Below are 22,085 nucleotides of genomic sequence, written 5' to 3' on the forward strand. Positions count from 1 at the left end.
GTATTCAGATAAGAAAAAAAAATCTGACTTTATAAAAGGGACTCAAATCTGAAACAGTTCTAAAACTAAAACCTACCCACACAAAGCATTTGTGAGCTAATATACATAACCAGGCTTCTATTCTTGCCCAGCTGTGTAGATTCAATTATAATAATTTTCTCAGTTGCATAACATTGCTGTTTGTTTATTACTGCGTTATTAGTCAGTGAATGAACCTCCCTCTTTTTGACCCCTCAGCAGTGTTTATAAAATACTTAATTGCTTTGGTATCTTCTGTTTCATGTGTAATTCCAGCTGGAAGGAGTCATGGGGACACCATCCCCTTTAAGTGTTAAACAGACTGTTTCGAATGTGCAATAAAGTTTCTTTTAAAATACCAGGAACCTTTAATATTGTTTATAGTGCAGTTTCTTACATTTTTTTACTTGAAAACAGAGTGATTTCTTTATAAAAATCCTTTCCTTGTGATGATCTCCGTGGCGGTTAACTGTGGAACAGTGTCGGGCTCGCCACCTTCTCTGTGTCATCTGGGCTCTTCCTGCCGGAGCTGGTGCCACCCCTGTCACCTTAACCGCCAGCTCTCCTGCCGTCCCGTCTTCCTGCTTCCTGGAGAGACTCTAGCAGGAGGGCGGGAGCGACAGGGATGAGGCAGCAGGCGTGATGGGTCAGGTGTGGGCTCTGCAGAGAGGTTGCCTGGGTTCAACCTGGACTCCTCTGGAACCAGCTTTTTGTGACCTTTGGTAAGTTTATTGATCTCTTTGTGTACCTTAGTTTCCCCATGTATAAAATGGGGGTAATTTCCTCAGGTGGTTGGTTGTGAGTCTGGAACAGTGCTTGGCACGGAAGGTCTCAGTCTTAGCGGTGGCGGCAGCATCACAGAGGTGCTGTTTGTCATTACGTGGAAGGATCAGTGTCTGGTATGAGAAAAGGGATCATCTGTTGTTTATTGCTGTGCAACAAATTACCACAAATTTCATGGATAAGACGGTACCCCTTTTCTTAGCTCCTAGTTTCTGTGAGTCAGGGTTTGAGCACAGCCTGGCTGGGTCCTCTGCTCAGGGTCTCTGCAAGGCTATAGTCAGGTTCAGGGACTGCTTTCTCATCTGGAGTCTTGACTGGGGAAGAATCCATTTCCGAGTCCGTTCTGGTTGCTGACGGAATTCGTTTCCTGTGGCTGTATGATGAGGGTCTTCAGTTCTTGCTGCCCGTCACTTGGGACTGCCCGCCACTGCTAGAGGCTGCCTGCAGTTTCTTAGCGTGGTGGGTTCCCCACTGTGGTCTCCTCTCTCTGGTCACTTGCTTCCTCAGTACCAGCAACAGAGAGTCTCTGACCCTCACAGAGAGCCCACATCCTCTTTACAAACCTCCCCTCATTGAGCGAGGCTTATCCAGGAAAATCTACCCTTTGAGTAACTTAAAACCAGCTGATTTGGGACCTTAATCACACCTGCAGAGTCCTGTGACCTTTGCTGTGTTCTGTTGCGTGGAAGACACAGGTCCCCTCTACAGTGGAGGTGGAGATCCTACGGCCATCTTAGGATTCTGTCTCCTATAAGAAGTGAAGGAATTTTTATAGGACCAAAGTAGTTCATCATTAAGCATTTATTGCCAACTAAATTTGCTAGACTCACAGTCTCTGAGTTCTGGAGATCTTGCCTGCCTGGAGTGTGTAAATTAGCTTTATCACTGAGCTCCTTATAAATTGATTTTTTTTCCCCCTCAAAGATTGTTCTATTCCCATTTCTACATAAACCCTTGGGATTGGCCAGTGTTAGAGACACACCTTCCTTTCAGTCTACTGAAGTTTGACTTTTTTAAATTCATAGGAATAACATAGTAAGTTACATTTAATATTAACGTTTATAGAGTAGTAGAAACCTAAATGCAAACTTGGTATCAATTGCTTTTCCAGAGCCAAATTGCATACGTTTCACCTTTCCAGTTTTGCTGTTGGGTATACCAGTGATGGCAAAATGCAGTGTAAGTGTACAGTAAAAAATTATTGAAGTAAACTTAACTATTTTTAGTATGTAAGTTTGGTCTTCATCCTTAAGTGTCTTTGAATAGGACTTATCTCTGCAGATCAGTTGACCACTGTGGAAGCACTGTTCTGTGTGTTGCTGAGTTCGATCTCTGGTAAGTTGGGTCGCTTCAGGTCTGGAGGTCTGCTTCCAAATTCCAGCCCCCAGACACCTCTTTGAGGACAGTAGGGACCCAAGAGCTAACTTGAAATAAGTAAGATAAACGTCTGTGAACTGGGAATTTGTTCCGTAGATTCTCATTCATTGATATTTAATTGAGTTGAGCCTACTAAGGGAAAACACTGTGCAGGGAGGTGAAGAAGAGAAAGAAAAGAGAGGGAAGAAAAAAGAGACAATAAAATGGACTTGTTAAGGCCCTGAGCGTATTTGTTATCTTTTCTACATATACTTCTGGAGAGTAATGTCTGGTAAAAGATAACACTTGATGATTTACCACTATAAAGAACTAAGAAATCCAGACTAAGAGGCTGAAAGTATGATTGTGTCTCAGACTCTTCTCACGGGTTCATATTTTAATTTGCTTGTTGTAAGTCAGATGCACCATGATGCCCTGCTTTTTCCTGGGGGTTTCTGCTGGGGGAGAATGGATGTAGTCTTTACGGGTGGGCAGGACTGCTTGTGCCTGTGGCCCAGGAGACCTATGAAGTTATTCACCATTACTGTACTAGGCTTTGGATTGTGTTAAATTTGTGGTTGTGTCTGTTTCTCCCCTGCCCAGAGTAGAAATAGGTTCTGTGGGCCCCTCTCCCTTTCTCTTCTATCAGGAATACTTCAGGGATAGGAGAGTCTCATGATCAGGAATGCAGTCTGATTACCTATATATACTTTTTGGAAAGCTAACACATGTAAAAACATAATTCAAGTCTTGTATAAACAATTGGGCTAATTTTTCCAAGCATTTATGGAGTAGTGGAGGTACATCAAAAGTATGTTCAGTTTACATCAGTTCAACTCTATGCCCTAGGGGTGTGTGTGTGCATCTGTATAAACACGTTATTTCAAATACATGGTCCTTAGATGCAAACCTACTACTTCATCTGGTGCTTTCCCTAAGAAGTAGAATGATGTGTTACCAGACTGGGGAAAAGAACTGACTATGTTAGGTTCCTTGAAATATAGTAGATTGGATTTTTAAAAATCATATAAGCTGTTCTTTTTAAGTGGTTTTGGGAGAGTTTTCAGGGCAGGGCAGAAAGTGGGCTTATTTTCTTCCGGTTCTGGAAGACTCCATTCACTCCCTGGGACAGAGCAGATTGATTGAATTGAATTCAGCTTCTGTCAAATGGGGTGAATCTGAATCTGATATTCAAACAGGATAATGTTTGTGAGCAGCAATCTAAATGCCAGTTCTTATCCACATTTTTATCTTTGGAAGAAAAGTTAGTGATTCTCCACAGCTTTAGTTTGGGGTTAAACTAGAGTTCTACTCCAATTCTTTGAAGGCAGAAGTCCCAAATTTATAGTAAATCAAAAGCCATTTTAACCTGTAGATTCGGGTTTGGGTCTTAAAACTTAAGGCTCTTCTGGTTTTGGAGAAAGACAGCAAGCAGCTTCCCAGGCTTGGAGAAGCCCTCCTCACCCCCTGGGTGAGCCTGATCCCATGCCACTGGCTTTAGCCGCCACATCGGGATTATGGTCCAAGGTTGGCCCTTTTCTAGCTGTGTCACTAAAGCCTCAGTTTCCTCATTTATAAAAGAGCAAGAGTATCACCCACCTTGGCAGCCTCATGTGGTTACTACAGGCACTGAAGGAGAGGGTCGTGAAATGCACGTGTAACTGCACAGTACAAGGTTTACAAACCTCATTGAGTACTGTGTCGGGGGATGGCTTCAGGACTTCCTGTCGGTCTTGCTATTGTCTCTCCCTCAGCTCCAGGGCTGCTCCCCAACGCTCCTCCCCGTCACCCTGAGTGGGGCCGGCTGCAGGCAGCCTCGCAGGTACCCGGCGCGGGTTCCGCCCCGCATACCTGTATCTCCCTGCGGCCACCTCCTGCCTTCTGCAGGTCACTCCCCGCCCAGTGTGACAGCCTGCTCAGAATGGAGACGGCGAAGGGGAGATGGCCAGAAGGGCAGCGAGGGGGTGGTCGGGAGTGAGGTACGGTGGACAGATGCCCTGTCCTCCACTGGGAGGGAGTCTCCTGCTCTTGGGGTCTCTCAGACACCTGGAAAGGGTTTAGCATTGATGGAGTTTCACTGCTGTTATTCTAGCTAAAGTGACTGGAGAAACACCACAGCAGAGTGCTTTACACATTAGAAATGCTGTCGACGGTTCCTGTGGTACAGTTTTACTCATACATAGAAGATGGGCAGTATTCAGTATCCAATGTAAACTATTTAATATTAAATGTAACATGATTGCTTGGCTCATTATTTTCATCATTTGGGGCTCTACTTAAATTCAAAATGTATTTATGATTTAGATGCCATTAAAGTGGTTCATGTTAATTTGTAGGTATTTAAGATTTTGTTTGTATGGCACATCTATTCTAAGGACAGATTAAAAACACAAGCAGAAAAAGTTTCGGAAATGCCTTCAGATGATTTTTAAATGAGCTATTTCAGCAGTAATTAAAATTTTCAGCTCTAAAATTTAATGGTTCTGAGGCACTCATAAAGATAACTTATTGCATTATGATATTTCAACATTCATTATCTTTAACTTGGTAATTATCTTGACTGTATGTAACAAAAATTATACAAGTCATCCTTATATGATTATACCAATATTCCTATTTTATTCCCACCAGTGACTTGAATTGAGCGTAAATGAAACTGCCAATTCAGTGAGCCATTGGAGCACATTTTATATAAAATTAGGTTTGTTCGTAGAGTCACATGCTATATTACAAAACATTTGATAAGCACTCTTGGAGACACACAGACAGACACATGCACACACATACTTTCCCCACCCCAGAGAAGCAAATGAATTTGCCCCACTTTAGCTATATTGGTATAATCCAAAGTATGTCTTGAAGAACATTTTTATTCAAGATATTCTTAGAAAAAAGGGATGGAGTCATTAAATACCTTTAGGACACTGCATTATCCCCCACTCAGAATGTGGTAAGGTCTTGGAGTTTTGTAGTGAAGAAAACTACTTATCTGGTTAGTACAGAATTCTCTAAACTCATGGGATCTGAGTCTTTTCATGTAACACTTCTTAACATCCAAAAAAATGTTGTTTTACACATTTTGTCTTCTCAATTCATATGACTAACAAGCTTGATAATTATTCATTTGGGTGTTTTTGTTCATAAATGTACTCATTCAATAAATCATTGTTCCTGGAAATTAAGAATGAGCTGAGTAAAACTAACTGGCATTTAAAGGCTTGAACTTGAAGCCCTGACTCTAATACCAAATTTAGCCAAGCAGAAAATAGCCCAACCTTTGATTGTCTTCTGAGGAATATTTTTATACTTTTTTTTTTTTTTAAGATTTTACTTATTTACTTGAGAGAGAGTGAGAGCAGTAGAGAGAGAGCAGCGGAGGGAGAGGGAGAAGCAGACTCCCCACTGAGCAAGGAGCCCAATTCAGGACTCGATCCCAGGACCCTGGGATCATGACCTGAGCCGAAGGCAGATACTACTCGCCTGAGCCACTCAGGCACCCCCATACTTATTTTATATCAAATAGTAATAGTTAAGAAGTATATCACTTGACCATTGAAACTATCTGCTCCTCCATAAACAGGGCTTCACAAGCTTGCTTATCATACAGTTTCATGCTTTCAGTCACCTGATCTCAGGCATGAGTCATTGTTCAGGTCCATGGAGGAAAGTGACCTCTGGCCAGCACCGGGCTTACTGTTTTCAGGAAGCCTCCTTAGTGTCAGCCTAGGTCAGGTGCTCAGGTACTATGGCTGGCTTGTTTACTGTTATATCCCCAAATACTTGTTGAATGAATAAATGAATTGGGCACCAAAATATTGAGTGTATTTTCTTTTTATCAGTGTCACTGACAAGAAAAATGTGTTAGAGTCTCAACAGGACTTACAGAGCCTTTGCTAAATGCACTTCTGAATGCTTTATGCTCTTTTGGCTGAAGATTGAGCTTCAGTTTTCATACTGGAATTCTTTCTTTTCTTTCTTTTATTTATTTGCCAGAGAGAGAGAGAGCACAAGTAGGCAGAGCGGCAGGCAGAGGTAGAGGGAGAAGCAGATTCCCCATTGAGCACGGAGCCCGATGCGGGACTTGATCCCAGGACCCTGGGATCATGACCCAAGCCGAAGACAGCCACTTAACCGACTGAGCCACCCAGGCGCCCCTGGAATTCCTTTTTAAAAGAATGTCAAAGGACCAAGAACCTGGGGAATACTGGAAAAATAAAAGTGAAGAGCATCAACATAAGATGCGTTTCCAAAGCCGCTAAAAACAAAACAAAACAAAAGCAAATAGTAGTTTGCAATCTTTTTTTTTTTTTTAAGATTTTATTTATTTATTTGACAGAGAGACAGCGAGAGAGGGAACACAAGCAGGGGGAGTGGGGGAGGGAGAAGCAGGCTTCCTGCAGAGCAGGGAGCCCAATGTGGGGCTCAATCCCAGGACCCTGGGACCACGACCTGAGCCAAAGGCAGACGCTTAACAACTGAGCCACCCAGGTGCCCTAGTAGTTTGCAATCTTAAGTGAGCACTTAATATTTGTATTCTTACAAATCATTGAAATCATAGTTTAGTGTGTTTCAGGCTTGTATTTGTTGTTCCTTCAGCCTTCCATGGCCTGCCGCTTCTCCCCCAGAATCTCAGTTTCTCTGAGAGCACAAGTACCTCCCTTTAGCTTAATGTGCAGAGAAGGGATGTGCCTCCCAGAAGTACCGTGTGACTCTTGCCCAGTTGGTAGTACCTTCTCTTTATTATAAAGTAGCATTTTGATTTTAGGTTTGTATCACTCAGTTAATAAAATGTTTGTCCGTAGGTGTCCTACGGTAGAATGTTAGTTTGCAGAGATTATATGTGTTGGAAACATTGCGCAGTGTTAATATCACGTGGCTCACTCCTGTTACTTGACATTGCTCACAGGTTGAGGCTTTAAGAATATATTAAGGCAAAACATGAGTAAATAAGATAGCTCTTAGGCCAGACAAAGCTGATGAATGTTGGATGAAAAGCATACTTGAGGTAAATGAAAAGTTTCTTCTTAGGCACTTTTTCCTTTTCTTGCAAATGCTCCTGAGCATTTTGGGTTTCATTTGCTTAAAGGTAAGAGAAGGATTGCCTTCACTTCTTCATCTCCGCAGTCCTTTGGTTAACTTTGCATCCTTGTGTTTGTCTAGTTTATACATTTTGAACAATGGAGTTAAGGATAAAAGTTACTATCTTTAGTTTGTGGTAATTTTTTTGACAAGACACACATACACACCTTGAATCATTTTTATTTACAGTTTAAATATCAGTCATCCTGTTTTAGTTCCAGAAGTCCATGGCAGCGTCCTTACATATTCCATAATATATCAACAGGCACATGGAATTATGATAGAAAATGTGTCAAGTGGAAGGTCCTATAGTGTGTATTTAAAAATACCTTTGGTATCTAACATTCTTCACGTTTGCTGTAATAAATGAGAGGTTTTAGCAATGCCCTATATGGTAATATCAGATGTTAATGGCATTGATTACCTGTCAGGCAGTGGGAATTGATGGGGAAATGTCCGCTGTAAAATTAAATAGCATTAGAAAAGACTGGACCATGCGTGGTGGGGGTGGGGGGGGCGGGGCTCGGCTGGGCCTGGGAGACTTTGTCAGGGTATTACTGTGAGCTCCAGGTTTTTTCCCCCACGTGATTAAGGCAGGCCATCTGTTCTTTGTTAAATGTTTACAAAAACAGCTTTTCTCTAAAAGATTTAAGGAGATGTGGGTCTGGTAAACACTGTAATATTTCTGAGCACCTTTTTCACCCTATTTCATATAGTACCCAAACATAATTCTGCTGCATATCAAACAGGATTAATATCTTTTTTGTGTTTAATCTTTATGTTTTTTCCTTCTTGTGGAAGATTAAAAATTTTAAGGGATACTAGTTTATGGCTTTATTTATTACTGAAAGGAGCATCTAAAATCATTTGTATGCTAAAATGTGTAGATAAATTTTCAGTCTTTTTGTATTAGATCTTCTGTGCTTTTTCTAGTTCATAAATGTGTACCAGGTATTTCTCATGAGAAGCTGGCACTTTGTTACTGGGGTTAACATGCAGATTAAAGCAAGGTACGCATACCTGGGATTAATTCACCATTCTGAGCTTTAAGTTTTGTTTACTGGTAGACTTTTCTCTTTCCTTCCCTTTCCAGGAAATACTTTTTCTTCCATTTCCTGAAAAATAGTTTGTCCCAAATAAGTTTGATCGCTAAGTCTCTTAAAAAAAAAAAAAAAAGATAACGGCTTTTTCCTTTTTATTTACATTCGGAATAATATGTAACAACTATAATATGTAACAAATGTAATAATATGTAACAACTTGACTTCAGCAGCTGAATTTTAATCACAGTTAAATCAGACGCTGTTAATTCTCAGGTAATGGTAACGTGGACAGCACCTCGGTTGATGTTTATTGAGCGTGTGTGTGAGAGAGAAGTGCAGTAACTTTTTTCAGGGTTTGGCTTGCTGTGCTATTCCTGTGTGGAAACCTCATGTGGACTCGGATCTGTGTGCTCTTCCTTAGACTTCTGCTCTTGTTTCTTTGTCTTTCTGTATACCTTTAATCTTTTTCAGGTTCATCCTCTTTCAGCTATGACTAGGAAAGGAAAATAATGTATTTTAAGATTTTTTTTTAAAGATTATTTATTTGAGAGAGCGAGAATGAGAGAGAGAGTACATGAGAGGGGGGAGGGTTAGAGGGAGAAGCAGACTCCCTGCCGAGCAGGGAGCCGGATGCGGGACTCTATCCTGGGACTCCAGGATCATGACCTGAGCCGAAGGCAGTCGCTTAACCAACTGAGCCACCCGGGCGCCCCTAAGATTTTCTAATACCATTGGATTTTGAAAGAGACTTGGAAATCATCTAACCCAGACCCTTCATTTTGCAGATGAAGAAAATGAACCGTGGATGAGTGAAATGATTTTTCACTGATAATATAGCTAACGACAGGACCCAGACTAGAATTTGTGTCTCTTACCTCCTAATTCTGGGCTCTGTCTCTTGCACCAGTGCAGGTGGAGAAATGAATGTGGGTTTCTTTAGTGACCATAGTAAGGTTTAGTGGGGGAGAGTATGACCACTTTCTTTTCAGGCAGTGACGTCTTAAAATTTTTTTTGTTGGGGGGGTCACTGAACACTTTGGAAATCAAATGAAACCCATCCCATGGAGCATTTCCCAGAAGGATGTCCATATGTAAGATTTCAGGAGAAGCACAGAGTCAGCAGAACACTGGTTTAGAAAACCTAGATTCAGATCAGAGCTCCATCTCCTGCTATGTGACCTTAGGTGATCACATAACATTCTCAGTCTTTATTTCCTTTCTGAAAGATGGGGGCAGATCACCACAGTTTTGTTGTGAGAGTCAGGTGAGCTAACTCCTGAAAGCACCCAGCTCAGTACATGGCATGGAACAGATGCTTAGTTAGTTGTACTGGAATCTAATTTATGGTACCTTGCTGATGGTAAGCCATAGCTTCTGGGTTACTCTCAAGTCCTCTGCAGACCTGGACCTGGGCTCTCCTGCCTTCCCCCCATTTTGGAGGTGGTGTGGTCAGGAGGGTGGGCCTGTAACTCCTTGCGCACAGTACTGTATCCTCGAATGTCAGCGTCCATACCCAGCTCCTAATTAGGGCTGGTGTGGAGATTGAACAGTGTCAGGGGTGTAAGGTGCTTAGCATGTGCCTGGCACATAGTAAGATTGTTGGGTAAACACTAGCAGCCATTCTTGTTGCTGTTTCTGTTAGACTTACTGTTAAGTGTCTGGAGTAGCAGATGAAAAAGGCAAAGAAGAAAAAAAAACCCAACAAACCCAACCCTGAGTGACATTTGCAGATACAACATTTTGAAGTATTTCATTGAAATACAAAGGTTCATTCAATGTCATAATTTATAGTGGAGATGATACTCCACCCCTGTCCTGGTTTGCAGCAGACTCTGATCTCGGCTGACCAGTCAGCATCCCATCCTAATTGTTGGTATTCTCTACTGTATTTAAGCCCATCTCTGGATGCGCTCCTTGTGAATGTCAAAAATCTCCTGCAGGGCTTACCAGCTCAACTATTTGGATTTTCTGTTCCTCAGTGAAATGTGAAAATGTAAAACTTTAGTAACTTAACACAAAACACTCTCTGCATTTCATATTAGTAAAAGAAATTTAATGAATCCGAAGTCACTAAGTTTGGATATGTGCTTTTCATATGGCATTTTCATGTCATTTAAATCAGAAATGGCCTGCACTGTGTAAGATTTGTGCATGATACTTGGATTTCAAGCTTTCACAGTACCTGAATTGTGCAGTACTCAGTACACTTGTTCTTGTTAAAAGTGGCTTAATTGTATATCTTTAATTTGAGCTCTCATTCCTGCATGGGGAAAAGAATTCCATTTAAATTTGTTCTTTGGGTTTAGCTTCTGCCGCTGTTTTGTCATTCACCAAGTCCCACACATGCAGGGGCTGCTACGGAGTTGGACAGTGTCTTCAGCTGAATGAGAATTATTTTTCTTCCTGAACTGAAATTTTTACTGTATTGCTAAGTTACCCCCCCCTTTTTTTTTTTACTGTTTATGTAAAAGCTTTCTTGTTTTTTGGATGAGAGAAAATGATAGATTTTTACAACTGTATAGTTGGTAAAATATTTGCTACTTTGAATGTAAAGTTTCAGAAGCATCAGCTACTAACTTTCAGTTCCTTTCTTCAATACAAAGAATGATAAACTAATTTCAATTCCCATTTGTGTCTCTTAGCATTCTCCATCGGAGCCCTTTCTAGAGAAACCAGTGCCGGATATGACTCAGGTTAGCGGGCCGAATGCCCAGCTAATGAAGAGTGATGAGTACCTGCCGTCCGGAGATCAGCAGCCACAGCAGAAGAAGAAGAAGAAGAAAAACAACCACATTGTTGCAGAGGATCCCAGTAAAAGTTTTGGTAAAGATGACTTCCCTGGTGGGGTTGATAACCAAGAACTAAATAGGAACTCACTAGATGGGTCCCAAGAAGAGAAAAAGAAAAAGAAAAGGCCGAAGGTAAAAAAAGATCCGAAGGAACCGAAAGAACCCAAGGAGAAAAAAGAGCCCAAGGAACCCAAGACCCCGAAAGCCCCTAAGATTCCCAAAGAGCCAAAGGAAAAGAAAGCAAAAACTGCCACGCCAAAACCCAAATCCAGCAAAAAGTCAAGGTAGGCTGTGGGCAGAAACAACCACCAGCAAACACAGTGTAGAAATGAGCAGGGCAGTGAGGGCCCTTGAGAGGGGGTGGGGCCCCGGGATGGGGGGGGTGGGCAACACTTTGATTTTTGCCATCGGGTTCCTTTCTCTGATACCCAAACTAAAAAGTTAAGAGTTTTATACATTCTGAAGTTTAGGACTCAATTACCATGAACCGTTTATTTGGATGGTACATTTTAGACTTCACTGGGTAAAAATTCTTTGTTATTTTAAAACATTTGCTTGTATTTTTAGAACCAAATTACCAGCTTAATTATTTGTAAGCCTAGACCAGCAACCTCATTTTCAATGACAATGCAAAACAGGGAAAGAAGGATTACAGAAGCAAGATAGGTCACTATATTTCACTAAGCGTTCCAGCCCTGTTTCCCAGAAGTCGAAACAGGAGAATTAATTCTCTCCACTTGGCGGAGTAAGCCTTCTAGGGGCAGGGTTGAAATGCTAGTGGGCAACGTGGGAGAAATCAAATAGCAGTTATCCATTAGGTATGCATGCAAGAATAGCATGCGCTCTAGCTTCTAGGAAATACCCTCCTCTACTCCATACTTCCCTCTGTACTTCCCCTACCAACTCTGACCCCCCAGAAGGCATATTTACTCAGTGAGAAAAGCTGAGAGGAGAAGACATTGAAGACTAATTTTTTTCATTTGTACTGAACATTTCTTACAACCGTTCTGAACCAATTCCAAACATCTGAATCTATTTTTCAGAATATGGCTCATGTTAGAAAATATAGTTTCCAGATGGAAATATGGTCAGACTTGGTTAATCTGAACCTGTTTGCAAACTTCATTAGAAAACACACTCCCCCCCCACCCTCCGACCCCCACGTGCATATGTATACACACACGTGTGCACACATGCACCCTCAGGTCTGCGACGGACATGCTTGATGAGAACTTTCTGAGCTCGCTGGCCTGTAAACCTTTGACTTGTAGGTTTTCCTGTGTGCGCATGCACGGATGCAGAGCCGAGATGATTTCTGTGACTACAGAGATGTCCCAGCAAAGGAAAAGAGCAAAGTTGGATTTTCAACTTCTGCTAAAAATATCTATACAGGCCCAAATACGTTATTCTGTAGTGTTTTGAGACTTTGTATCATAGTCATTTAAACATTTTTGTTGTTGGTATTTTTTATGGTGCCAAGATAACGGAATTCTATTCAATAATTCAATCTTACAGGTAACTTAATATTGGCATTTACTTAGGAACCTTCTTTGATGCCTCAGTATGTGGTTTCTTAATTGAAAACCATTATTTTTTTTCCCATATGAACACTCTTCTAAACCCACAACCCATTATAAATTTTGTTTTCATTTACTTAAGAAATATTTCATTAAGTACTTATTCTTTGTAGGTACTGTGTTAAGTGTTAGGATGTGGTGAGCAAGGAGGATATTGTTAGAATTTCAGTCTGACTTATCAGGGTTTTTTTAGAAATATAATTGCCTAAAAGCTAAGTGTTGTGCTTTTGATAGGAGGAAACATGTGCTTATTTTCCCAAGGAGAAATTGCAGCAAAATTTTAAAAGAGTGTATTATTATGATTTTAAAACTTGAAATGTAAGAGCCTGTGTTCTAAAGAAGCTTCCTAGAACTCAGAAAATATATCACCAACACTAGCTTTAGCCTCAAGGTCTGTCGTTACTTTGTATCTTTAATTTTTTTTTTTTTTAAGATTTTTATTTATTTATTTGACAGAGAGAGACACAGTGAGAGAAGGAACACAAGCAGGGAGAGTGGGAGAGGGAGAAGCAGGCTACCTGCCGAGCAGGGAGCCCGATGCGGGGCTCAATCCCAGGACCCTGGGATCATGACCTGAACTGAAGGCAGACGCTTAACGACTGAGCCACCCAGGCGCCCCTGTATCTTTAATTTTTTGAATCTAGCACCTAATGAGAAACATTGGTTAAAAAAAGAAAAGACTAACTGTGTCTTGATGTTGTCACAAATTTCCAAGTATATTACCTTCAGGTTCTGAGTCTATATTGACCTAGTCCTGTCTTTAAAAACATACTTTTAGCTTACCCTTATCTCTTGTGGGATACTTTAGGGCAGATATTAAAATGCTGTATTTAACAGTGAAACTTGTTAAAATTTTCCCAACAACTGTAAACAAGTGTTGGGAACTTGGGGCATCAGATCCAGTTAATTCTGGGCACCGGTGCTGCCATGGTCCAGAGAGGGGGGCCCTGTCTTTACCCACGAGAGAAAATTCCAGTGCATGCTCTCAGCTGCTCATCCTCAAGTTTGCATTGTCTGTGCAGAGTAAATTCTTGGCATTGCTGAATCCGAGTAGTGGCCTTGCATTAGAGTCACATTTTTTTTTTTTAAAGATTTTATTTATTTATTTGAGAGAGAGAGACTGAGAGAGAGAGCACATGAGAGGGGGGAGGGTTGGGAGGGTCAGAGGGAGAAGCAGACTCCCTGCCGAGCAGGGGGCTGGATGCGGGACTCTATCCAGGGACTCCAGGATCATGACCTGAGCCGAAGGCAGTCGCTTAACCAACTGAGCCACCCAGGTGCCCATAGAGTCCCATGTTTTTGATAGGAGAGAGGGCATGTGATTATTTTCTCCCAAGAGGAGTGTTAGGTACCTGAGCCCCTCTCTGTTGCTTTAGACTAATAGTTTCAGTGGATGCCTCCGTGAGGTGATAGTTGCTAATCCCCAAGTGGTGTGCAGGTAATTGAATGGAACATTTCTGGTGAGCATGGGGATGTGCATGCAGAACGGGGGCTGACATAATGGGGCCCAGAAACCTGGGCCACGCCAAGGGGTGCTGGGAGTGTTTGGAGTACCTCTCTTGGCCCTGGTGACTTGACCGCTTGTCGGGCCACCTGCTGAGTCATGACAGAGTGTGGTGAAGACATTCCTGGGGAGCTTTCCTGTCGTTGATGGTCAGATGGGAGTAGCTGTCCAAGAAAATGGTAATTGAATAGAGATTTTCAGTAAATTAACAAACCAACCCACTATTTTGTTGAGCCACAGTTTCTACTGGCCAGATGAATTGAATATGTCAAGTTGTGGTCTTGTGTTCTGCTGAATCTAGGAAGGAAATCGCATCCCTGAAGCACAGATAAGTAGAATGCATACAACTACATGTAAATTCTGAATAGCATAGCAGAATAATTATGTAAATTGAATATGCAGTGATGAAGGTAATAGGGGGTTTGGGTTATGTTAGCACTGGCGTTGAATTGCCAGAGCAGTTTGCTTTTAAGCACTGGAATACAGCAGTGGCAATTTTGTTTTGCAAAATGTTATGTGATACCAGTTATTTCCATCCTTGAATAAGTTAACTTGATGAATTTGTTTATACAGAAAATAATTTTCTTACAGAGGGCTGAAATAGAAGAGAATAAACAGAAGTGAAATGAAAAATTTAGTGCAGAACTGCTCACATCTTTCCTGTTCAGCCCCGCATGCCAGGTCGTTGGTGACGCCCCGCAAACGAATGCACTGCCCCGAGTGGGCGGTGACGGAAGTGGCCCCTGTGGCCTGCCTGGCCCTGCGTTACGTCTGTGGTGGGCGGAGGGCTTGTTTTGCATCATTCACACATGCTCAGTACTAAAGGACATTTAAAAAGGGTGGCTGTCATCAGGGGGCTGATTGTGTACGCCTTTAGGATGTCCGGACGTCTCACCACCTGCCATTCTGCTGCATTCCCAAAAGTGGCTGGGGCTTGAATCTGTGGCCATTCCCCAGGAACTGGCCCTTTGGGCAACCAAAATATAATGGTTCTCCTGTGCAGGAGAACTCAAAGAATCTGCCCAGAAGCTGTGACATAGAATGGGAGGGAAACAGAAAAAGGTATTCAGCCTTTCAGGAATAGACATTTAAAATCTTAAAAATGAGAAAAACGGGCCACATTCCACTTTTCTATTAGAAATGTATCTTTCTTCTTTCCCTTTTATGTTAAATATGTATTTTTCTACCCATTTTTTCCTAGTGCTCTCCCCAGGTGTCCTTATAGCCTTCAAATATTGGCAGTAAATACTGAAAATAAAAGCTAAGACATTGTGGGCTGGAGGGGATGCCATTTTGCATATGGAAGGATTCAAGGAGCTGAAATAGGAGGATTTGCATTCTTCTCTTCAATGCGTTTTCTGTTGTGTATGCATGGGCCTTGTGAAATGAGAGAGAATTTGGAGGAAGCGCTTCCTTTGAATGACTCTTGAAGGATTTAGTGGTCCATTTAGCTATATAAAGATTCTTTGAATGGACATAAAGAAGGGAACTTGGCCAAAGACTGTGACTTGACTAGCGAAGCGCCAGTTAAATGGAGCCGTGGAGATTTGCTTCTGGTGCAGCTTCCTTGCTGTCTTCCACCTCCAACATTAAAGTTAGTAGGAGACTAAAATGCTATTTCTCAGTGAAGAGTGATGAAATATTTTATTTAAAAATGGACAGTAAACATACTGCTCTTGTTTTTTAAAAACACAAAGTACCAAAAACACGTAAGGCATATTTTTTTGCAAACCACACTGTCATTGATATTTATGTGGCAACTTTCTTCTGAGGAACTTTGCTTTTCAGATTTTTTTTTCCCCTCAGTTATGATCTAAGAAAGTAGCAGCATTTTACCTGAGGAATATTTTTATTCAGCCAACGAGCCCAACGGTGGTATATTTTGGTAACCTAATACGTAGTTTATATAGTGTGCTCTTATACGTGTACAATTTCTCAGCAGAGATGAGACACAAAAACAAACCATCAAACTAGTTTTACTTAATAAGTACAGAAAACCTGGAGAGTCAGATACCTCTCCATCAGGTACGTAGGTGGTAAGTTAAACCCACAGCTTTTCTTCTGTTTTCTTGTTCCTTCTTTTACATCCTGTGATTTAGTTTTGACTCATGGCATTGGGTAATTGGAGATTTTGCATGAAGTATTTTGGACAGTATGCCTGCAGAAAAGGCTGCAGATTTTTTTAACGAATAGTCACAAGACGGACTTCTGAGCCCTTTCGGTATTGGAGAGGAACAGGGAGAGAAAGTGCCTGTGGGCGGGCGTTGTGCATCTCCTCCTGCTGGCCTGCCGTGCCAGGTTTCTGGTTCATTAAATCCAAGCTCTAGGTCAGGGATGGGACCAGGTAGGTGCTGCCTCCCCTGGTGGTCTGAACGGTTATCTTCTCTTTGAAAGGGGGCCATTGGGTCTTTTTGTTGTTGTTGTTAAGATTCATTCATTGGAGAGTGAGAGCATGCCAACGGGGAAGGGGCAGAGGGAGAGGGAGAGGATCTTAAGCAGACTCCCCGCTGAGCAGGGAGCCCCCATCTCAGGACTCCATCCCAGGACCCCCAGATCGTGACCTGAGCCAAGATCAAGAGTCAGATGCCTAACCGACTGAGCCACCCAGGCGCCCCACCATTGGGTCTTTTTAACCCCAAATCCTTTTTTCCTTCAGGATGACCATCTCAAAGTCTTTGTGTTGCCAGTGACAGGCCGCATTACCACCCTTCCTTTATCCACATTGTCTTCAGTCAGCTGAATGAGCAGCGATGGAGTAGCCATCAGCCACTTTTTAGTACAGACTGTGCTAGCTTTAGCAACATGTGGTTTGGTTCATAGTCCTTGGGAGAAGAGAATGCCCAATGCTACTGACCCTTAAAAAGTAGGTTCTGCTAACTCCTGCTCTGCACTCGAGGCGGGAACAGGCCACACTGGGCCCTGCTAAAGTTTGTTTCTGCCTGTCCAGGGAGCTGCAGTGGTCTTGAAAGTGGTGGCCTGCAGCCACTTTGGTGTCTGTCGGAGAGAGTGGCATAGACCCCGCCTCCAGCTCTCACTGCACCCTGCACACAGACGGTGGCGGGGAGGGGGCTGTGGGTGGCAGTGGGATGTTAAAGGGGGGTCATTCTGGAGACATGTTCCTTTGAAGGCTTTTGTAAGTGGAATTTTAGGGCGGAACACATGTTGCCATTGTAGAGGTGGTGGTGATAGAATTGGAAGATAAAGAGGGGCGCCTGGGTGGCTCAGTCGTTAAGCGTCTGCCTTCGGCTCAGGTCATGGTCCCAGGGTCCTGGGATCGAGCCCCGCATCGGGCTCCCTGATCCGCGGGAAGCCTGCTTTTCCCTCTCCCACTCCCCTTGCTTGTGTTCCCTCTCTCACTGTGTCTTCTCTCTGTCAAATAAATAAAATCTTTAAAAAAAAAAAAAAAGAATTGGAAAATAAAGAGCAGAAGGAGTCCTAGGCTGATTTTTTAAAATGATTATTAAAAATGTCTATATATGAAAATGTTTTTGAAAAGTAGGAAAATAAATACAAATGCAAAATTTGTCATGTGATATACAAAGATCTTTCTGCTGGTTGTCTTCTGCCCAGGTAAGGGCCCCTTCAAGTCCGGGTGCTGTGCAAAGCCACCCTGAGAGCGTCATTGGCCATCTGAAACACCAGCCCTCCCTGCAGCTTCTCAGACAAGTCTGTGTGGCCTAGCTTTAAAATGTTAACTAGGGGGGCGCCTGCGGCGCTCAGTCGGTGAAGCGGCTGCCTTAGGCTTATCATGGTCTCAGGGTCCTGGGATCGAGCCCCGCATCAGTCTCCCTGCTCAGTGGGGAATCTGCTTCTCCCTCTTCCTCTGCCTCCCTCCCCCTCTTCAAATACATTTTTAAAAAATTTTTAAAAATGTTAACTAGGGAAATAGTGTGAATTAAGAAAAAAGACACCATTCTTCTTTATTTTGATGTTTGAGAGATAACACCCTTGAACTTCCATTAGAATACTAATTGTATATGTAGCCCTGATATCTGTATGAACAGTATAATGTCATGGTCCTTTGGCTTCTCCTGTTAGAGTGGGTGGTAATATTTTCTCCTTGTGGGTTTTACCATTCGTTCTGCCTAATTCTCTACCTACCTGTAGCATCTGATTAAAATGTGGATGAGCAGCATGTCTCGTTTGTTGTATTGGCCATGCTGGCAGATCGGAGAAGATCATTATGAATCTCTGGAGTGGGGTTCTAACTGCCAAAGTTAGCCCAGTGTCCCCCTTCGGGGGTAATGGGAATGCTGTGCCTAAAAATAAGAGTGGCATCTGAGAATTGGGCACAAGCAGCCACATCTCTGCCCTACTGTTTGGCACTTGGGAGAACATGCTACAGGAAAAGGGTGTACTTTTTGCATTCGTTTTGTAATGTCTGATTTATTCTTTTTTTTTTTTTTTTTAAGATTTTATTTATTCATTTGAGACACAGATACAGAGAGAGAGAGCAGGGAGAGAAGCAGAGGGAGAGGAAGAAGCAGGCTCCCTACTGAGCCAGGAGCCTGATGCGGGGCTCCATCCCAGGACCCTGGGGTCATGACCTGAGCCAAAGGCAGATGCTTCACCATCTGAGCCACCCGGGCGCCCCTGGTTTATTCAGTTCTTTATGTTGCAGTGCCAGGTGGTGCCATATAGCCAAAGTGGCCAGTGTTCATGTTGAGCTTCTGTGATGAGATAACGTATTAGCTAACTAGAGTTCTTTTCCATGTTACTGGCAGATCTTAATTCAATCCATAAAACTCAGTAACCCTTAGATTTTCAATGATAATTCTTGACTGCATGATGAGTCTCCCCCACCCCGAATATATTTAATATATTAAAAATGGATTTGGCTGGTTCAAGAGGTTTTCTATTCTACATTTCCTCCCTCCCTCCCTCTCTCCCTCCCTCCTTCCTTCCTTCCTCCCTCCTTCCTTCCTCCCTCCCTCCCTCCCTCCTTCCTCCCTCCCTCCCTCCCTCTCTCCCTCCCTCCCTCCCTCCCTCTCTCCCTCCCTTCCTCCCTTCCTCCCCTCCTTTCCTTCCTTCCTTCCTCCTCCTTTAAATAAAGGGCAGCAACCCTGTAGCTGTCCTCAGGACAGGGTTCTGATGTTACTGGAAGGCTACCCAGAGATGGCCCAGGTAACAGAAGACATTCACTAGGACAGGTCCCCGAGGCCTGAAGGGCACGCCAAAAGGCCAGGCGAGCACTGGACTCTTAGGGAGATCTCTATGAGGAGGTTAGATCCCTTCAAGCCAGGTCCAGGACTCAGAGGAGGGCCCTGGAACCAGACGGGTGTGGCTCCCGTCTTAGCAGTGCCACTTCCCGGGCTGAGTGTGTCACCTGTCTGACCCTCAGTTTCTTCATCCTTGGAAAGTTTGATTGTAAAATGTAAAGGCGAGGCATGTTGAGTTGAAATATACTCTATCTTTTCTAACTTTCTTTGTTCTTTCCTAAAAATTTAGCATAGTAAATGTACTTAAGGAGTACCTGATGCTAGAAGAGCTATTTAAGGTAACAATTTAGATTAAATTAAATGTCTTAGAGGTGTCCCATCCAGTAACTTTCAGAGAACTTAAAAAAAAAAAGCCTATTAATTTGTCATTGAAATCCTATGTTTGTTGTTCAGAAATAAAATAGAATCCCCTCCCCTTCTCTCTTTCTCTTCTCAACTCTTCTTTCCCTTTTTCAGGCAGAAGAGTGGGGTGAAGAATTTATGGGTGGAGTTGAGGAGCTGGGATGGCAAGGCATCCGCTTGGCCGGTGGCTCAGCACCTGCAGGCTGACTGGCCGGGGGCCCAAGGGTGGGGGTGGGGGGCAGGTCAAGGCCCTTGCTCCCATCCCACCCGGATGCTGTCTGCCCCAGGTCGTCCTGTGGAGCATGTCTGGCGTTGCGGCAGTCTCCCGAGTGCTCCCGGGCCTTGGCCTTCACCTTCACCTCGGCGGCTCTGACCGCCTTCGTGGGAAGGAGTTGGTGGGCCTTATGTTTACTGTCTGCGGTGCAGTTTGTCTCTTTCATCATTAGCTTTTTCTGTTTGTTCTGCGTTTTATTCCATTCTAGTTTAGCCATTGCATAAATTTTAGTCTAAGGACTTTATTTTAAAATTTTTATTTTGTTTTGTTGGGTTAATTTTACTTGATGATGTGTCACATTTTATGTTGCCTTAATTGACACTTTGAGCTCTTAGTACTTTATATTGTCTCTTTTTTCTTTTGCTTCTTTCTCTTTTAAGTTTCTTTTTCATGGTTTAAAAACTTAGAGGAAAATCCTATACTCAAGTTGAGAGGCTTGATGCTTTTCTTTCCACCACCATTGGGCCCTTGACCCTCACAGCTTATTACAGTTTTCATTATGGCAGCCTGGATCTTTTAGAATTGCAATACACCACAAACGTCTTGTGCCAGGAATGTCTCTCTCACTTACATCCATTAATTTTGATTCTTTATTAAAAAACCTTTTGAGCATAAAAATACAAGGATATCTTTCAATACCTTTTACTCTTCTTCTAAAAGATGATAGTATGACATTTTGGCTTGAGTCCCTGCACACAAATCTGATTAATGTTCACGACCTAAGCCTCAAGGTTGATTTTTCCCAGTATGAGAAGAATCTTCACTAGCTTATCCCATCTGAAGTGTCTGTCTGATTGAGGACTCCCTCCCATTGTCCATACCTTCAGTAACCATATTCTCATCACATGTGGTTCATTTTCAAACTGCTTTTCTTCTTTTGAGGACTTAGATCCTTAGGCTGATGCTAATCCTTTAACTGCATTCTGTTTTGCAGTAAGTCAGGGCAGCTAGCTGGATTTATAGTAAGTTCTGGCCCTTGGCTTGTTTAAAAACCTGTACTCGGGCGCCTGGGTGGCTCAGTTGGTTAAGCGACTGCCTTCGGCTCAGGTCATGATCCTGGAGTCCCTGGATCGAGTCCCGCATCGGGCTCCCTGCTCGGCAGGGAGCCTGCTTCTGCCTCTGACCCTCCCCCCTCTCATGTGCTCTCTCTCTCTCATTCTCTCTGTCTCAAATAAATAAATAAAATCTTTTAAAAAAAAAAATAATAAAATAAATAAAAACCTTGTACTCATTCTCACCAAAAAGAATTAGTTATCTCTGTGCTGTGTCTTAGGTGGAATGAGTTCATGCCACCCCATTTTAAGTCCTGCCATGTAACCCTTCATTGTAGACCCTTACAGTCAGAAGCTAACTACGAACCCTTCCGTAAAGGGTATGGAATGTCCTCAGCACGTCCCTCCATATGACATGTATTCTCTGAAGACAGAGTTTGGGTTCTCAGAGTTCTCATCAAGATGGCCTGTGCTTTGACCACACTGGGGGCAATTATAGCACTTTAGAGCCTGGTCTAGCAGTGGTGACCGAAATGTCACTAAGCTATGGACCCTGAGCGTGTCCAGCTGCCCACCTGTGTGACCCTGCTCTCACGATAAAATGTGAAATGGAAATCGAGCTGGTGAAGGGACAGCGGCCCTTCAAACTGCTAGCACCATCCCCAGAAAAATGTGCTGCTTGTCTCGCTTCAGGAGTTGATACAGAAGGTGGTTCTGTATCTCGGTCACACCAGCAATGATGGGAGGTAAGGCTGAGGAAATGAAAGAACTTGAGGAGGAGGGAGGGGAAGTATAGCAATGTACTGGTTTTGAAAACTTGCTAAGTCTCCTTCTATTTCGTTAGCATGTTAGTCCTATTTTACTGAGCTTCATAGGTCTTTCATCATAAAGATAGAATCTCTGTGGGGTTTTCTTAAATGAGTTAATGAGAAAAGCACTTTAGAGTAGCGCCTGGCACATCATAAGGGCTGTATATGTGTGTGTTGTCATCGTCGCTGTTACTTGGGCTCTTTAGTTAAATCGATCTGTTAAAATTGATAAGGATCATACCTGACCAGGCACCAGGAAAACAAAGATAAATAAGACCTACTTCTTCCTCTTTTCTGAGC

General features: G+C 42.8%; 1 protein-coding gene across 7 annotated transcripts in view; it reads left to right on the top strand.

Moving 5' to 3' along the window:
• The window catches only part of CHD7 (chromodomain helicase DNA binding protein 7), a 187,654-nt gene that overhangs the window by 91,129 nt on the left and 74,440 nt on the right, over nucleotides 1-22,085 (top strand). For all 7 annotated transcript variants that reach the window (XM_035011215.1, XM_035011216.1, XM_035011218.1 and 4 more), the window contains one exon: nucleotides 10,922-11,352. In XM_035011215.1, coding sequence (XP_034867106.1) covers nucleotides 10,922-11,352 — 431 coding nt within the window. The remainder of the gene's footprint in view (nucleotides 1-10,921; nucleotides 11,353-22,085) is intronic.

This window comes from Mirounga leonina, unplaced genomic scaffold, assembly GCF_011800145.1.
Source record: "Mirounga leonina isolate KUSES-001 unplaced genomic scaffold, KU_Mleo_1.0 Mir_165, whole genome shotgun sequence".
Classification (NCBI taxonomy): Eukaryota; Metazoa; Chordata; class Mammalia; order Carnivora; family Phocidae; genus Mirounga; species Mirounga leonina.